Source organism: Sarcophilus harrisii, chromosome 4 (genome assembly GCF_902635505.1).
Source record: "Sarcophilus harrisii chromosome 4, mSarHar1.11, whole genome shotgun sequence".
In the NCBI taxonomy this organism is placed as follows: Eukaryota; Metazoa; Chordata; class Mammalia; order Dasyuromorphia; family Dasyuridae; genus Sarcophilus; species Sarcophilus harrisii.
Genome location: NC_045429.1, coordinates 320,590,504 through 320,606,771, shown reverse-complemented (window position 1 = coordinate 320,606,771; position 16,268 = coordinate 320,590,504). Strand labels below are relative to the sequence as shown.

Genomic DNA, 16,268 nt, shown 5'->3' with positions numbered 1-16,268 from the left:
ACCACCATCACTAGGACAATACAACCCCGCCCAGCGCTAGGCGCGCCCCCGCGACGGGCCTTGTGCGCGTGCCCGCGTTTCTTCCCGCCTCCCGGTTCCGAGCCCTGCGCAGAGGAGGCCTCTCCAGGGAAGCAGGGAGGGTTGGGGGGAGGAGGCTGGTTATGTAAGCGCTGCGCGCTCCCGAGAACCAAAAGCCAATGGGAGCCTTGGGCTGTTCGTGCCCGCGCACGCAAGGGGGGAGAGGGGGCGCAGAACGTGCGCGCGCCCTCAGTACCTCCACAGCTGCCTCCTCCTCCTCCTCCTCTTCCTCCTCCTTCTCCTCCTCCTCTTCCTCCTCCTCGTTCTCCTCCTCCTCCTCCTCCTCCTCTTCCTCCTCCTCCTTCTTCTTCTCCCCTTCACCACCATCACCACCATCATCTTCCTCCTTCTGCTCCTCCTGCTCCTGCTGCTGCCGCTGCTGCTTCTACTCCCGTTCCCTTGGAGCGGTCCATCCTGGTGCCTCTTTTGTGAAGCGGAGGCTGAGGATATTCCCGGACTCGCCATGGCGGACGAAAAGCCTAAGGTGAGGGAGCCCGCCGCCGCGGCGGCGGCGGGGGCGGGGGAGGGGGCCGGCGGCGCGCGAGGGGAGGGAGGCGGGTCGGGCGGGGGTCCCGGCGCTGCGGTGGCCCCCGCTCCGGCCCGGGCTTTCCGCGCCATTTTCTCTCCTCCCCCCTCCTTCAGCCCGCGCCGGACGAGGCCCCGCCGCCCCCGGGGCCGGAGCCGGGGCCGCGGAGAGAGCGGAGCGCGCGGCCTGGTCTCGCCGCCGCAGCCGCCAAGCTTGGGGCTTTCCCTTCTGGCCTCGGGGGTTGCTCTGCCCTCCCCCGGCGCGGGCTGGAGGCGGGGTCCTCGCCCGACCCGGAGTTTCGCAGCGTCCTCTCTGTTGGGGTCCCCGTTCTCTTTCCTCTTGGCCCGCGAGCCTGGGGGGAGAGGGCTGGGCCTTCGGGCCAAAACTGGATTTCCCTGGGTGAGAAGGGCTGGGGGAGTTCGGCTTCCTTGCCTCTCCCCCCCTCCTCTCCCTCCTCTCCCTCCCTCCCTCCCTCCCTCCTTCTCTTCCTCCGCTGAGGAACCCATAGCCCTCGGCGACCATGTGGATGATGCTGGAGCCTCCAGCAGTGAAGGAGGTGGGAGGCTGGTCGGCAAGCTCAATAGGTGGTTTGTCTTGTGTTTTTAATGTAAACTTTTCAAAAACTGCTTTTAAGGCGCCAAGAGGCTTCCCCCTCCTGCCCTCCGCCCTCCCTCCCCCCGTGCCCCGAAAACGGGAATGCATCCTTCAAATGGGGATTTTTCTTATGGCTACCATCTCTATATCCCCATAACCTTCCTAAGCTCATTTAAGTACAATAATGCTCACATGGATCTAGCTAGAGTCAGGAGTCTGCCATGGTACGAGGGGAAAAGTGAGATTGGCTCCCATTTACATTGTATATATCTTGTATGGATTTGGTAGTTTGCGTGGAGTCCTTCCCCTGTTAGAATTGGAGCTGTTCTAGTGCAGGGACCTTTTTTTTTTTTTTTTTTTTTTTTTTTTTTTTGGCCTTTGTATCTCCAGCGCTTAGTGTCTGGCACATAGTAAGCACTCAATAAATGTTTGACCCGGCTTCAAATCCCGACTTTAATTTGGATATCTGGAGACCTTGAGCAAGTAAGTCAAAGAACCTCTGGAGTCCCCAGTTTTCTTTTTCCACCTCCAGTTCCAATAGTGTTTGATCTGAAGTTGATCACAAAAATAAAGGGAAGCTTGGAAAAACTTTTATGCTTTCCCTGTTAAAAATCTTTTCCAATCCCAATTTCAATCCCCCCATCCTTCACCCTCCAAAAAGGGGATATTAAAGAAAAGTCTTTTTGAGATATTTATTGTCAGGTATTAAGTTTTTCCTTTGAATCCAGGGACAATCTCTTAAATTTGTATTTATATTAAATACATTGTTAAACCTGGTGACTTTTTTGTCCAGATGAGTGAAAAAAATGAGTGCCAAATATACTTAAAACTATGAAAATTCTGCAACAAAAATTGGATGTAGAACTAATAAGATTTGGTGTAGTTTATTTTCAATATGATTTTTCCAAAAATAGCTCATCTTTTTAGGAAAAGATGATCATATGCTAATTGTTTTTTAAACATAAAAAATTGCAGAGGTGGGTGTGACTTTTCTTACTAAACTATTGCATATAGGATTAAATTTTGTTAGTATGAGAGTTATTTAGTTTTATTGGTACCAAGTTTTTCATCTACCCTATTTCAGTCAGTTCTAGGTTTTAGATCTACTGTTTTAAAAATCAAAATGTGAAACTTGTTGCTTTTTGAAACAACTTTAGGTGTTTAGCATCCTTAAGTTATACCACCTTATTTTTTTTCTCTCAACAGGAAGGAGTCAAGACTGAAAACAATGACCACATTAATTTGAAGGTGGCAGGGCAAGATGGGTCGGTGGTGCAATTTAAGATTAAGAGACACACACCACTTAGTAAACTAATGAAAGCCTATTGTGAACGACAGGTGAGAGAATATTGGCTTCCAGACTAAATCTGGCAAAAACATCAAACTTGAGCAGAGACTGAGACTAAGATGACATCTTTAGCATCATTGTATTGTTAATATTTAATAGTTTTGCAATGATGAATATTCATTTGTACCATAAACTTACTGTTTTGTAAGTTTCAAATGTATTAGTCATTTGTGTTCAGCATTCCTTTTAACAACACTACATGTTAAAATCTTTATTCTAATGATTTTTAATAATTGGAGCAAATTAAATGAAATAACTTGCTTTAACATGAGTTATTTTTTTGTGTTAGAGAAATGAACTTCAAATATTTTCAGGCACCCAACTACCCATTTCTTGTCTGTTATTTTTTGCAGAAGACTTGTCTTAAATTTAGCTTTCCTTTAAACAGGTTTTAGAAGTGAACTTTAGGACATATTTGCATTTGACATTAAGCATGCAAATTGTGTGACCTATTTCATTCTTTTCACTCACGGAGAAGGTATCAAAACAGCTTAAACCCTACAAAGCAAATAGGAAGTTTCTGATAATTTAAAGACTTTTTTATCCAAAAACTTATGAGTTAGAGAAGAAGTGTAAAAAACCTAGTACTTGGAAGCACATTAATAATTTCTACTGAGAAAAACAAGGAGCCCTTTTATATAATGAATTTATCAACAACTCAAAAGTAATATATACAGGGTTCATTTCGGAATAAATTATTGATAATCAGGTAAGTAGATTTTTCCTGCTTTAAAACACATTTTTTAAGAAGGTAAATATTTCCAATATGGTCTATTGTAATAAATAAAACCACAACTTGAGAAAACCATTTTGGTGGGATGGAGGAACTCATAAATTTGCCTCTAAAGGGAAGTTTAAAATATAAAGATCTGGGTTAATCCTAGACAAGTTGGGAAATGGAGTTCAGATTAAAATACTCCAAATGACATAAGAGTATTTTAATAAAAGTATGAAAAATAGAAGCTATTAAAAGTTTTTTTATTCTGTAATATGATGGTTTTGTTAGGAATAGAATTTTTGTTAAAATGATAGAAACTTAAATTCTACATAATTGAAGAAATTTTAGTAAAATATTATATTTTGAGAATTTGTATTAATTGATTGGCTATTTCAGACAACATAGATTTACTGTATTGAATTTTTAGAAACTTGCATCTTCAAAAGACTGGATTTACTTAGGGCCCCAATTTCTGATGTTTCATTAGTGTTAATATAATTCTCAGAACTTATCTTTGCCATTAGTAACATTTATTAAAAGTCTACTATGCTAGGCAGTGTCTTAAGTAGTAGGGATGTAAAAAGAGGCAAAAAATAGTTCCTTCTCAAGAAGTTTATAATCTAATGTAGGTAGTATGCAAAATACAAAGCAAGGTATATATAGCATAAAGAATTAACAAAGAGAAGGCACTAGAATTGAGGAATTACAAGAGTTCCTGTTTTTAAAAAAATGGCTTTTAGATGGGACTTAAAGGAAGCCATAAAAAGCAGTTGGGAGAATTGAGGAGAGGAGAAAATGCTGGCATGGGATATAGCCAGAGAAAATGTTGAGAGATAGAATGTTTTGTTCATGGAACACCTAAGAGGCTACTATTGGATCAAACATAAGAGAGTAAAATGTAAAAAATGAACAGGACCTAGATTGTAAAAGGCTTTGGATGCTAAACAGCATTTTGATTTGATTTCAGAAGGTAACAGGCACTGGAGTTTATAAAGTAGGGTGACATGATCAAACCTTCACTTTAGGAAAATCACTAGTAGCTGAATATAGAGTATGGATTGGACTAGGGAGAGATTTAGGGCAAGTAGACCCACCAGCAGGCTATCAGAATAATTCAAGTATGTATGAGATTCACTAGAGCGGTGTCAGTGTCAGAAGAGGACATTTACAAGAAATGCAGAATTGAAATCGGTGGGCCCTTTTCATCAGTTTGGATGTGGTGGGAGGCGACTTGTGAGTAGTTGAAGATTACTCCTAGGTTGTGAGTTTGAGGAACTAGGAGGATGGTATTGTTATCTATAGTAATAGAGGTAGGTAGAAAGAAGAGAGGAGAGTTTAGGGGAAAAGATAATGAGTTCAGTTTTGCATATATTCAGTTTAAGGTGCCTGCCAGACATCCAGTTCAGGTAGTCTAAAAGAAAATTGGAATGAGAAATTGGACGTCAGCAGAGCAGTTGGGGCAACATAGATGGGTTTGAGATTTCATTGTGTTAATTAAATACATGGAAATTGATTAGGCTAAGCAAGAGATGTTTCAGAGGTGAAATCAGCAAGCCTTGGCAACAGATTGCATATGAGAGGTTAGAGAGAGAAAGGTGTCAAGCATAAATCTTAGGTTTTAAGCCCAAAGAATTAAAAGATGGTCATAACCTCTGGAGTAATAAGGAAGGAACTACGATAGGACAGGTTTAAGAATAAAAATAACAAATTTTGTTTTTGGATGTGTTGATATTATTAAGATCCACTGAACATCTGTCTGAGATGTCTGAAAGGCAGTTCAAAAGGGAGCGGGGCAGGTAGATTTGAAAATTATTATTCTAGGGATGGTAATTGGAGCTGATAAGATCGCCAGTCGAAGTAGTATAAGGGGGAAAGAGAAGAGAGCCCAAGACTGAACCCAGAGGGCTGTCTGATTACAGGGCATGTTCTGCATGAGGATAGAGGAAAGGACATTGGGAAGGAGAGTCTTATAGGCAGAAAAAAAAAGTTAGTGCCAACCTGAAAATATAAAAGAGGACTTTTAAGGTGAAGGGAGTTTTGGCAGTGTCAGAGATTGCCCAGAGATCAAGAAGAATGAAGATTGAGAAAAAGGCTTCTGAACTTGGCAAGTAAAATAATTAGTAACTTTGATGAAAGCAGTTTCAACAGAATAAGGCAGGAAGCTAGTTTGTAAGGGGTTAAAGAGAAGAGAGAAAGTAAAGGTACCTATTTTAGATGGCCTTTTCTAGGAATTGAGTTACAAAGGGCAGAAGAGAGAAAACATTAGTTAGGGATGGAAGGATCAAATAAAAGAGTTTGGGGTTTGATTTTCAGGATGGAGAAGACATGTTTGTAGGCAGGAGGGAATAAGCTAGTAGAGAGGTAGAGATTGATGTGATAGCTCAATATGGAGAATGGGATCACTTGAACAAGTAGAGGACTTAACTTTATTAAGAGGTTTTTGTTGTTTAGTCATTTCAGTTGTGTTTCTTTGTGACCCCATTTGGGGTTTTCTTTGCAAAGATACTGGAGTTTGTCATTTCATTTTACAGATGAGAAAACTGAGGCAAACAGGGTTAAGTGACTTCCTCAGAGTCATGGAATTATTAATGTGTGAGGCCAGATTTGACAGTTCTATCCATTGGATCACCTAACTGTGTATTGGTAAGGAGTAAGCCCACTTATTTAAATGAGACAGGGATGAAAGAAGAGAAAATGGCAGCAGGCAGCTAAGTGAAGAGAGAATTCAGGAAATGGCCCCATTTTTTTCTGAAAAATGTGAGGCAAGGATCTCGACTGAGAAAGTTGGGGGCTTTGGAAAATTTGAAGAGGGATGAGAAAGTTTGGAATAATCACTATGGAAAGTGGAACGAAAATTGATAAGGGAGCTGTAGAATTACCCAACAACATCAAGGGCCCTGTTGAAATTGTGTAACATAAATTTGCAATCCAGTCAAATTCGCATGATTTTTTTCTACTTTCATTTATCACTGTTTATATAGGACTAAAGGCAACAAATGGTGGGAGTGATCCAAAGCTGAGGTTTGGCAGGGTATATGATGTGATGAGTGGGTTTAGGATTCAAGAGTGGAGTCCAGATGCAACAAAAATGTTCACATAATAGACACTCAATATTATTGAGAGGTAATGTGTTGTAGTTGAGTCTTTCAGAGTCAGGAAAGGCCTGGATTTGTTGTTTCCAGGAAATCGTATTCTGTCAAGGATGATATATATGTGTCTAAATAGAAGATATAGAGAATAAATACAAGGTGGTAGAGCCACTTAACACATGGGGAAACCAGGAAAGATTTCCCTTAAAACGTACTGCTTAAGTGCATCTTGAAAAAAAGATGAGCATTCTACAAAATAGAGGTGAAGAGAGCATATTAGCAGCATGGGAGAGAGCTAAGTTTCAAGGTATAGAGGTGGTCAATTTGGCTGGACCATAGGGGATGTCAGAAAGGTAAGTATGGGGCCAAGTTGTATAGGACTTAAATAGTCAAATAGAAGTTTATATTTTCTCTCAGAGATAGCAAATTTGGCTAATCTAATTTGGTTTCATCTGTAAAATGTAAAAATATACATAATATCTCACAGCTATTGAGGATCAAATGAGAGAATATATATTTTGTGTACTTTGTAAATCCTTTGAGCACTGTATAAGTCATCTATTACTGTTTCAGTTTATTTTAAACAAAATAGCTACTTAGAAGCACTTATGATTTCTCTGAAGTGAATAGTTCTTCCACCGAACAAGTTGATAAATCCTTCATCCTTTTTTTTAATGTGGTTTCTCACCTATCTAGCCCTAGCCAAGCTCTAGGTTTATATCTTGACTATTGGACATTGCAAACTGAATGGATCCCTCATGTCATTTTCGATCCTCAATCTGTATGTTTCTGAAAACATTTTGCACATCACTTCCCCATCTTGTAACTTGTAAGTGATTATATATCACTATCCTACTTCAGACCTTTTTTTACCTCTAACTTGGATTATTATAATTATTGCTTAGCACTCTATTCTTTTTTCTTTTCTTTTCTTTTCTTTTTTTTAAATAACTTTATTGACAGCGCCCATGCCTGGGTAATTTTTTACAACATTATCCCTTGTACTCACTTCTGTTCCGACTTTTCCCCTCCTTCCCTTCACCCCTTCCCCCAGATGGCAAGCAGTCCTATACAAGTTAACTATGTCATGGTGTATCCTAGATACAATATATGTGTGCAGAACTGAACAGTTCTCTTGTTGCACAGGAAGAGTTGGATTCAGAAGGTAAAAATAACCTGGGAAGAAAACAAAAATGCAAGCAGTTTACATTCATTTCCCAGTGTTCTTTCTTCAATTGAAACTGAGTTAGATCTCTTTGTTGAAGAAATCCATTTCCATCAGAATACATCCTCATACAGTATCATTGTTGAGGTATATAATGATCTCCTGATTCTGCTCATTTCACTCAGCATCAGTTCGTGTAAGTCTCACCAATCCTCTCTGTATTCATCCTGCTGGTCATCTCTTACAGAACAATAATATTCCATAACACTCATATACCACAATTTATTCAACCATTCTCCAATTGATGAGCATCCATTCATTTTCCAGTTTCTAGCTACTACAAACAGGGCTGCCAGAAACATTTTGCTAGCACTCTATTCTTTCCCATATAGATTTTTCCACACAAAATTTAACCATGTGATTCTTCAAACTTGTGACTCTTTTTAATATTATGATGGTCAAATATCAAACTCCTATATATGGCATTTAAAGCACTTAGTAACTTGATTACAGTCTACCTTTCCAACCACATTACATACTACTTCCATTCACATATTTGTTCTATCTGTCTTATGTGCAGAATTTCCCCTGTGCTTGGAAAATGTACTTTTCCATCATCTTTTAGAATCCCTTGTTTCCATCAAAACTAAAACCTAATGTCATCTACCTTCATTGTTCTCTCTTCAAAAGTTAACTTGTGTATGCTTGTTGTCTTGTGTAGAGTGTAAAGTTTGAGAGATGAAGGATTATATTAAGAACTTTTCATTTTTTTATTCTCAGTAGGTGATGTTTCATAAATAATTTTTGATTGAATAATGCAACTCTTCTGTAAAAAATTAATCTACCTTATATTCTAGAATTCTATTTCTGTCTCTTTTTATATATTTAGGGGATGTTAACTGCAGTGTAGAGAAGTCCAGTATATTGGACAGTATGTAGGCCCCCATGTCATGAAGACCTGGGGTCAAGTGTATTACCTTTGATATCTGCTAGTTCTGTGATCATGGCAACTCTCAGTCCTCCGGAGAACTTTTGAGTGCATATATTACCAGAACTATTTTTTGTATCAGTGGAAGAAGTTTCTATAACAATATTAAACTGTGAGGATTAATTCCCAATCTACCACCAACTTAGAGTACCACCAACTTAGAGTAAATGAATGTAGCACTTACTCTATCCATCTATTATCCATCATTCTTGTCATATAACCAAAAAGTCGCACTTTCCAGTTATGTGTTATGGATATCTACTTATATACAAATCATTAGTTATGCTTTAACCTTTATGGATCTATCCTATCTTTCTATTTAGGTTATTTTCATGTGTCTTCATTGATTCATTGCCATCTTTCATTGCTAGATGACAAGATAGACTGAAATTAAAAATTTCTTGTCTTAATTTACTTTTATTTCTCTGAGGTTTTAAAATTCCCATCAACTAGAAAGAAGCCAATAGGGAACTATTTTACACAATGATTAGAAAAAACATTGTTCTTACAATAAGTTACTTTAGCATATAACCCTTAATTAAAAGAGAAATTAATCAACTTTAAACAATCTCAAAGATTGTGAATGATTAAATGCTGTAAGAGATCAGGTAGAAAACAACCTCTTCATTTTACAGAGGAGAAAAATGGACCAAGACAGTCTTAAATGCTTTATCAAAGGTCATAGGTGGCAGAGATGAGACAAGAAACCAGATATCTCCAGACTCCCCCTTTTCAGATGTTTGTTCTATTACAGGATTGGTAGTAAATAGAGGAAGATAACCTTTCTTAAAATAATAATTATAAGCACTCTGAAATTTGACTTTACATATTGACATTGTAGTTGCAGTTAACCCATGAGATAAATAGAAATGGGAATGAAAACTTCCATTTTATGGATGAGAAAATTGAGGCTCAGAGAAGTTAAGTGACTTAAAACCAGTAAGCAGCAGAAGTAGGATGTGAATGAAGATCTCTACCTTCCTACATCCAGTATTCTGCTATGCCAGCCTTGGCCATCTGGATTTTAATTAGTCCTTTTCTCTGCTCCTTCACCCCCTCCTTCCCAGTTCATTCTTTTGAATTAAATGTAGTTTGTCTATGTGAGATATAGTCTTGAATATATTAAATGTTTTAGTATTGCTAAGCACATTTACACTGATTTATACTGAAGTTCAGAACACGTAGAAGAATTTACTAAGCAGAAAAACCCATGGTCACACAACTAGTATATCTGTATCCACTTGTCAAGCTGCTGCTTGTTCTCCTATATTAGACTCCTACTTCTTTAAAGCTTTTTTAAACTGTTTTTTTTTCACCTAGTATAATGTTCTGCACATAACTAACCAATGTTTAATTAAATATAAATTAAGATTATCTTATATTTTAGCAAGTTTTATCCTTTTCCACTCAGTTGATTTGTGACAACTAAGTTAGCTTTAAATATCTTGAAAGGGATGCCTGGAGGTGGTAATTCTGTAAATAAACATTAGGTTGACCGTTTTGATTTCTATTTTATTTTGTATACATCCCAAGGTTAAGATTTCATTTTTATATTTAAATAAAAGAAAATTTAGACTTGGTTTACTTTGCTGTGAGAAGTTTGTGGTTTGTGATAATAATTGATAATAAATCGATACTATAGGTGTTTTATTGATTACTTGATAACAGGCTCTACAGGGAGCAGGATTTGGGGTTTGGTTTTGTTTTGTTTTGTTTTGTTTTTGAGTAGTGCTAAGAACTATTTGGGTAGGCTATGCAAGTGATTGATAAGCAAATAACCTAGTTTTCTCCTACTAGTGTATATTCTCAAATTATTTTGAAGGATTAATATATGTTCAGGTACTGGTTCTGGAACTTAAAAGTTGCGTATGGCTGGGAGAAGCTTGACCATCATGGTCACATAACTAGTGTCAGAGACCAAAGGGATTTTAAACCTCTGCCTACTATTATATACCGATTCTCAAAATACTAATATTTTAAAAATCTAAAAGCCTAAGTACATAAATTGAGTCAGATTGCATATATCTAAAGTTAGGGTCTGCCTTCATGTAGCAATACAAAGTCATATTGTAACCTACTTTTTGTCTTCTGTTCAGGGTTTGTCAATGAGGCAGATCAGATTCCGATTTGATGGACAACCAATCAATGAAACAGACACACCTGCACAAGTAAGATTTTTCATTATCATTTCTAGAATTTGAATTTCATATAATTTTTTAAAAATTAAGGCAAAAGTTTTAACATAGTACCTGGTTTATAATAGCCTGTTTTTTGACTTAAGTCCTAGAAACCCATGTTATTATTGTAATCTCATCTTTTACTTAACTTCTACTTCTAATTTCTTATATCTGGTCAATCACCAAGTTTTGTCAGAATCTCAGTAATAACTCATCCATTTCTCTCATCTGTCATCTTATCTCCATTTCTGCTGCCACTATTATAATTCAGGTCCTTAATACTTAACATTGGGCTTATTGTACGTTATCTAACTAGACACCCATGTCTATTATACTAATTCATCCTACACATCATTGATATAGTAGTCTTCCTAATACACCTTCTAAACATGTTAATAATAGCTTTTATTACATAGCATTTTATATGTGAAAAAACTTTAGCTCAGAAGTTTATATTTTCCTTATTTCACATAGGAGTATCTGAGCTTGAACCTGAGTTTACTGATTCCTAATGTTTTCTCCTTTTGTACATAATACTGATTTTTCATTATGGGGCTGATTATTGCTTAAAAAAAAAAGCCACTTTGCAGTTCCTATTAGATAAAGCTCGAACTTCCTTAACATTTGGGTCCTTCTGCAATCTGAATCCTAACTGCCTTTTTATCCTTAGGCTGCCTAATATACTCACTGTCTTTGCCCTTGACTGTTTCTTTTTCTCATAGTTGTGCCTTTGCCTGTCATCTCACTTTCTCCCTTCATATCCATAAATCAAAATCTACCCGGGTATTTTCTTCAGAGGCCCAGTTTAAAAGCTCCCATCTCCTTGAACTCTTTCTTGACTTCCATAGGTTCAATGAATCTTGTTCATTGACTGCTTGACAGCTGACATTATATGTGCAATGAGTATTTTGGCCACAAAAACTCTTGAAGACAGTTTCTAGATTATGAGCTTCATTGGTGGAGAAAGTTCCCATTGACGAATTCATAGATCCTTGAAGTAATAATTTACTAGCTTATAAACAAATATTTATTAAGTGCTTGCTTGTGTGTTAGACACTGAAGATACAAAAAGAATGCACAAAACAGTCCCTTCCTGCAAGGCTATAATATACAGAATAAACCTAAAAAGAATAAATAGAGGGAGTTAAAATATGAGGTAATTTGTAAGGGTGTATCTATAAAGGCTTTCTATAGAACTTAAATCTTCCTTATCTTATATTGGTAGTGTTATTCACATAAACAATAAAATGTTTACATTTTCCTGTGGAAACTAGCATATTTTTCTAGCATTCCTCTATGCTCCCTAAATTGCCTATTTTTGAGAGCTTCACTTATGTACAGTTTGTTTAATAACAAAAGTTTAGAATCTCTTTAATTCTAAATGTCTGTTTTCTACCTGATTAAAACTAAAGTAATACCAACATAGTTGACTAAAAGAATTTGGAGTACCTTTGATATTTGAAATAATGTTTGAAAGAAAAATATTTTAGGATCTTTAGTTTTTGCTGAAATTTTTTTTTTAAAAGAAAATCTTGTAGTTAGCCACAAGAAGCTGAATTTTCTTCTGGAAGAAAAATGAAAATTGGGTACTTATACCAGAAAACACATGTAAAGGTATAGAAATATTTTACTTCTAAAATTTTATAATCTGAAAACTATTTTAATAGCATAGTAGAAGGTCTATCTAGAGTAAATCTCATAAACTTTTTGTTGTGTTTATATCTTAAGAATTTCAATTTTAAATGTTTAATCTTATGACTACTATAAAACTTATGTAATCATCAAAAACAAGTCTGTAATTTAGAAAGTGAGAGGTGTTTAAGTAATGAAACAAATGCATTCCAATTAATTAGAAAGTTTTGCTATCTTGTGCCTTCAAGAACAGTATTGGTTTTTTGGAATTATCCAAAATACTTCTGATAAAAGAAAAAAATATTTTGTATTTTTCCACTTTATTATAGCAACTTTTTTTTAGTTTTTTTTAGTAGTAACAACTCAGTCATTAGTTTTCTAACCTTGAAAGAGGTATAAGAACTCTTTTTGGGATTTCAGGTATACTGTCAAATTTTTGCAGTGTTTTTTTGAAATGCAAAGGCCTAGTAGTTGTAAATGCTATGAATCAAGTTATATTCATGTCACTTTAAAAAACAAAAAGACCCAACTGTCTCCTAATTCTGTGATTTTGTACATTGCATGTTGAACTAAATATGTTTCTATAGTATGTTAATAAGCTTTTATATATACATAGTAGCAAAATCTCATTCAAATCTAAACAGTATTTAGAGGTAAGATAAATGCATTCATTGAAAGGAAAAGATAATGACACAGTTCTTTTATAAATTTTGCCCAAACAATTTGAGTTTCCTCCCTGCCTCCAACATTCCTTTCCCTATATATAATTTTTATCATATTCTTTAGCTGTTTAATGCCTCAGCCCTTAACATCAGTTTTGGTGAACTTAAGTTCTTTGAGGCCTTGAAAAGAAGATTATCCTAACTTCATATAGTATTTTTGTTGGTAGTGCAATGTTGGGTTAAATATGAAAAAAGTCTAGTTTGCTGAATTGACAATAAGTGTAGGTAAAAAGATTCCCAAGGTGAAGAATTTTGCAAATCTAGGTTAAAGGGAGGGCCTATAATTCTAAAAACAGCCAACCAGACCACAATATTATAAATTTGAAATGTTAAAAAATAATAATATTAATAAGCGGAGCTAAAAATTTTTTTTCTCTTGTGCTGTAGTTGGAAATGGAGGATGAAGATACAATTGATGTATTCCAGCAGCAGACAGGAGGCATATACTAAAGAGAACATGCAACTCTACTCCAGAACTGTGCTCCCAAGGAAAACAATGCATTCACAATTAGAAAACCAAGATTTGGTTCATCCACATCCTGACTACTGCAGTATAGTTTTCTCTCTTCTTTATCCCTTCCCCCATTCCTATATTGTACATAAAGTAACTGGTGTATGTGCACAGGCATAATGCGTATTTTTTTTTTTTTTAAACTAAATGGCAGATGGTATGTTTTGATCAACATCAAATGGAGATGGGGAGGGGAAAAAACAAACTGGTTCTGTGAAAATATCCCTTTTCTCCATTAGTGGCATGCTCATTCAACTTTATCTTTATATTCCAGTAAGTTATTTTGCTCTCACTGTTTAACAACAAAAAAAAACCCCACAAAAAAATCCTTGCATACCTTGTTTGATTGGATAATTTCAATGTTTTTCTTTTATCATTGTAAAACCAAGGACGATTTTATAACTTTTTTGTACGTAGCTGTTACATGTAGGGCAATCTCTGTCTCTCAGTAGGGATAAATTACTATAAAAAATTGATCCTAGATAGTTTTCCCTTCGAGTCAAACATCTTGTTGTTTAAATAAACTTCTTGTTTAAAATAAACTGTTTTCTTTAATTATTCTCAAGAAATTGTTAAGAAATGGTGATGTAGTTAACATAGTTTAACATGCTAGGAGAGGTTACATAATTAAAACTTATTTTATTTACTTAAAAAATTAGCAATCAGTGATTTGACATTTCTGTTGGCATTATTGGTTAAGATTTAGTAAATGGATTTTATTTTTTTGTATGCTCAGTTTTGCATTAATTTCAGAAATTCAAAGAATGTGTGAAGATTAAAGGAAGAAAGTGAAATATGGTGTGCAATGTATGGCTCTGTTGTGCTCATTATTCAGTGGAAGGAAGGTTTAGCTTCAGAAGAACTGAAGAAGAAAGTAAGTGGTACCAGTTCCACAAGAAGTTGTCCCACAAGATGAGATTTGGGGACTTGTAAGTATATAATTCTAGACAGAAATAGTAACTTCAAATTTCATTTGTTTTAAAAAATTATGGTGATGGCAATACATTTCTAACTTAATTTTCTGTCTTGGAAAAGCCATTCTTTGTCTAGAGATACTTGACCTAAAATGAACTGAAGCAGGGGTAGGGAGGAGGTAACATTTTCGTACTTGCAGTATTGGCAAAGGAAAAAAGCTAATACTGTAGGATCTGTGACTCTCTTAAAGATCTGCTTCCCCTAGTGGAGATTGTTCTCCATTTCTGATCTAGTGAGTGGAATTCTTTGGTCAGTCTGGTTATAAGCTTCTGAATTTACTTAAACTTGTGCAAATAGATGTGCATGTATAGAGACTATCACCAGATTTGAACTTAAAACCTTTCCATCTTTGTGGGATTTGTCTGACCTAGTGTTCCTCTACCCATGTCATGATCAGAGGGGAGGGGTTTAGTGTGGGAAGAGCTTCTTATCAAATTGTATTATTGAAAATAATATTAGCTGAAACAATGTTAAATCTTTATGATGCTATTATTGGTAAGAAATTAATGATTTCTAAGAGGGATACAATTTTTATTCTGAGCTGTCACTGTTTCTCCTTCCTCCTCCCTTCATAGGTTATAGGCAACAATTTGATCTGGTCACATATTTGGAAAAGAGTCAGGTGTTTATAAAGTAAATTTAATCCTTGCTATCTTTATTCTAATATATCTGTAAACATTTTAATTCCACAATGTAACCTGAAAGAAAATAAATTGTTACAATTGTAGCAATGGATCAGAGTACAGATATTAAACCTATTCTCTACTTTTGTTAAATGGTCTAACCCAATTTTCTTTTGGCAAGTTAATGAAATTAAAATTACAAAAGGAATACAGTACAAACCACAAAAAAATTGTGTTGCTACACTCAATTTTATTTCTTCTTTGAGTATGGTGTTTTTGAGTTTGTGTCTTTATAGTTTTAGCCTTGGCCAATCATAAGATAGATATTTTAAGTTTTGTCAGTAAAAGGATGGGAAGTTTCCCTTTGATTTATGAAGCATGCTTTGTATTTTCTATAAAAGTATTTTTCAAATTACAGTTTAGTTCTAAATTTACCTTTTTACTAGCCAGAATAAGCTATATATAAGCTTACTATATCATTTTTGGCAGTCATTTAGAATAGATAGCTTATGTGGTTGTAGAGTCAAGAACTGTGACTTCTGTTTCTCTCAATGGAATATCATGTAACCATTTTGTCCTTATGAATCTAGTTAAATACTTGGGCTCCAAAAACTCAACTATACAAATACATTATGGGGAAAGCATGATAAGATGATTCTTGGGGGAAAGAGCTGGTTGTTTTGTTGTAATTCTAATTCAGAGAAAAATCAACAGTGTGACATGGAAGACAAATGTTAATGGTAGACTATTAAAGCTAATGCTAAGTGATAGTGAAGTTGGATTGGAACAGAGAGGCTTTAAGGCAAGGAGAACACTTAGGAGATTATTAATTTTCTAGGCAAGAGGTAGTTGTGAGGGCCTGAAAAGTTTTAGACCTCTACTGTAACCCCTGATGCTATAATATTTTTGTTATTGTGCCATTTGGAGATCATTGAACTACAATTGTGAAGAAGCATTTAAAGATTTGATCAGTTGTCTTACATGTGCATCAGTTGCTTTTTTTGCATGCTTTTAACAAATATATTACATACTAACCTGGAAGATTTGAGAGAAGTCTTGTACTAAGTAAGCAGTGGTCATCAGAAACCTAAATGCCTTTATTTAGAGCAGGACTTCTCACAC

General features: G+C 36.0%; 1 protein-coding gene across 2 annotated transcripts; it reads left to right on the top strand.

Moving 5' to 3' along the window:
• Nucleotides 1-299: 299 nt before the first annotated feature.
• Nucleotides 300-15,299, top strand: SUMO2 (small ubiquitin like modifier 2). 2 transcript variants are annotated; one of them, XR_004233815.1, is made up of 5 exons: nt 325-562; nt 2,405-2,536; nt 10,603-10,674; nt 12,210-12,297; nt 13,425-15,299. XR_004233815.1 is itself a non-coding variant. In XM_031965776.1 (4 exons), the coding sequence occupies exons 1-4, from the start codon at nt 542-544 to the stop codon at nt 13,485-13,487; spliced, it is 288 nt and encodes a 95-aa protein (XP_031821636.1). In that variant the 5' UTR covers nt 300-541; the 3' UTR covers nt 13,488-15,299. The 2 variants fall into 2 exon arrangements, 1 of the variants encoding a protein (XP_031821636.1); XM_031965776.1 differs by lacking the exon at nt 12,210-12,297 and having other exon boundaries at nt 300-562.
• The last annotated feature ends 969 nt before the right edge of the window (nt 15,300-16,268 follow it).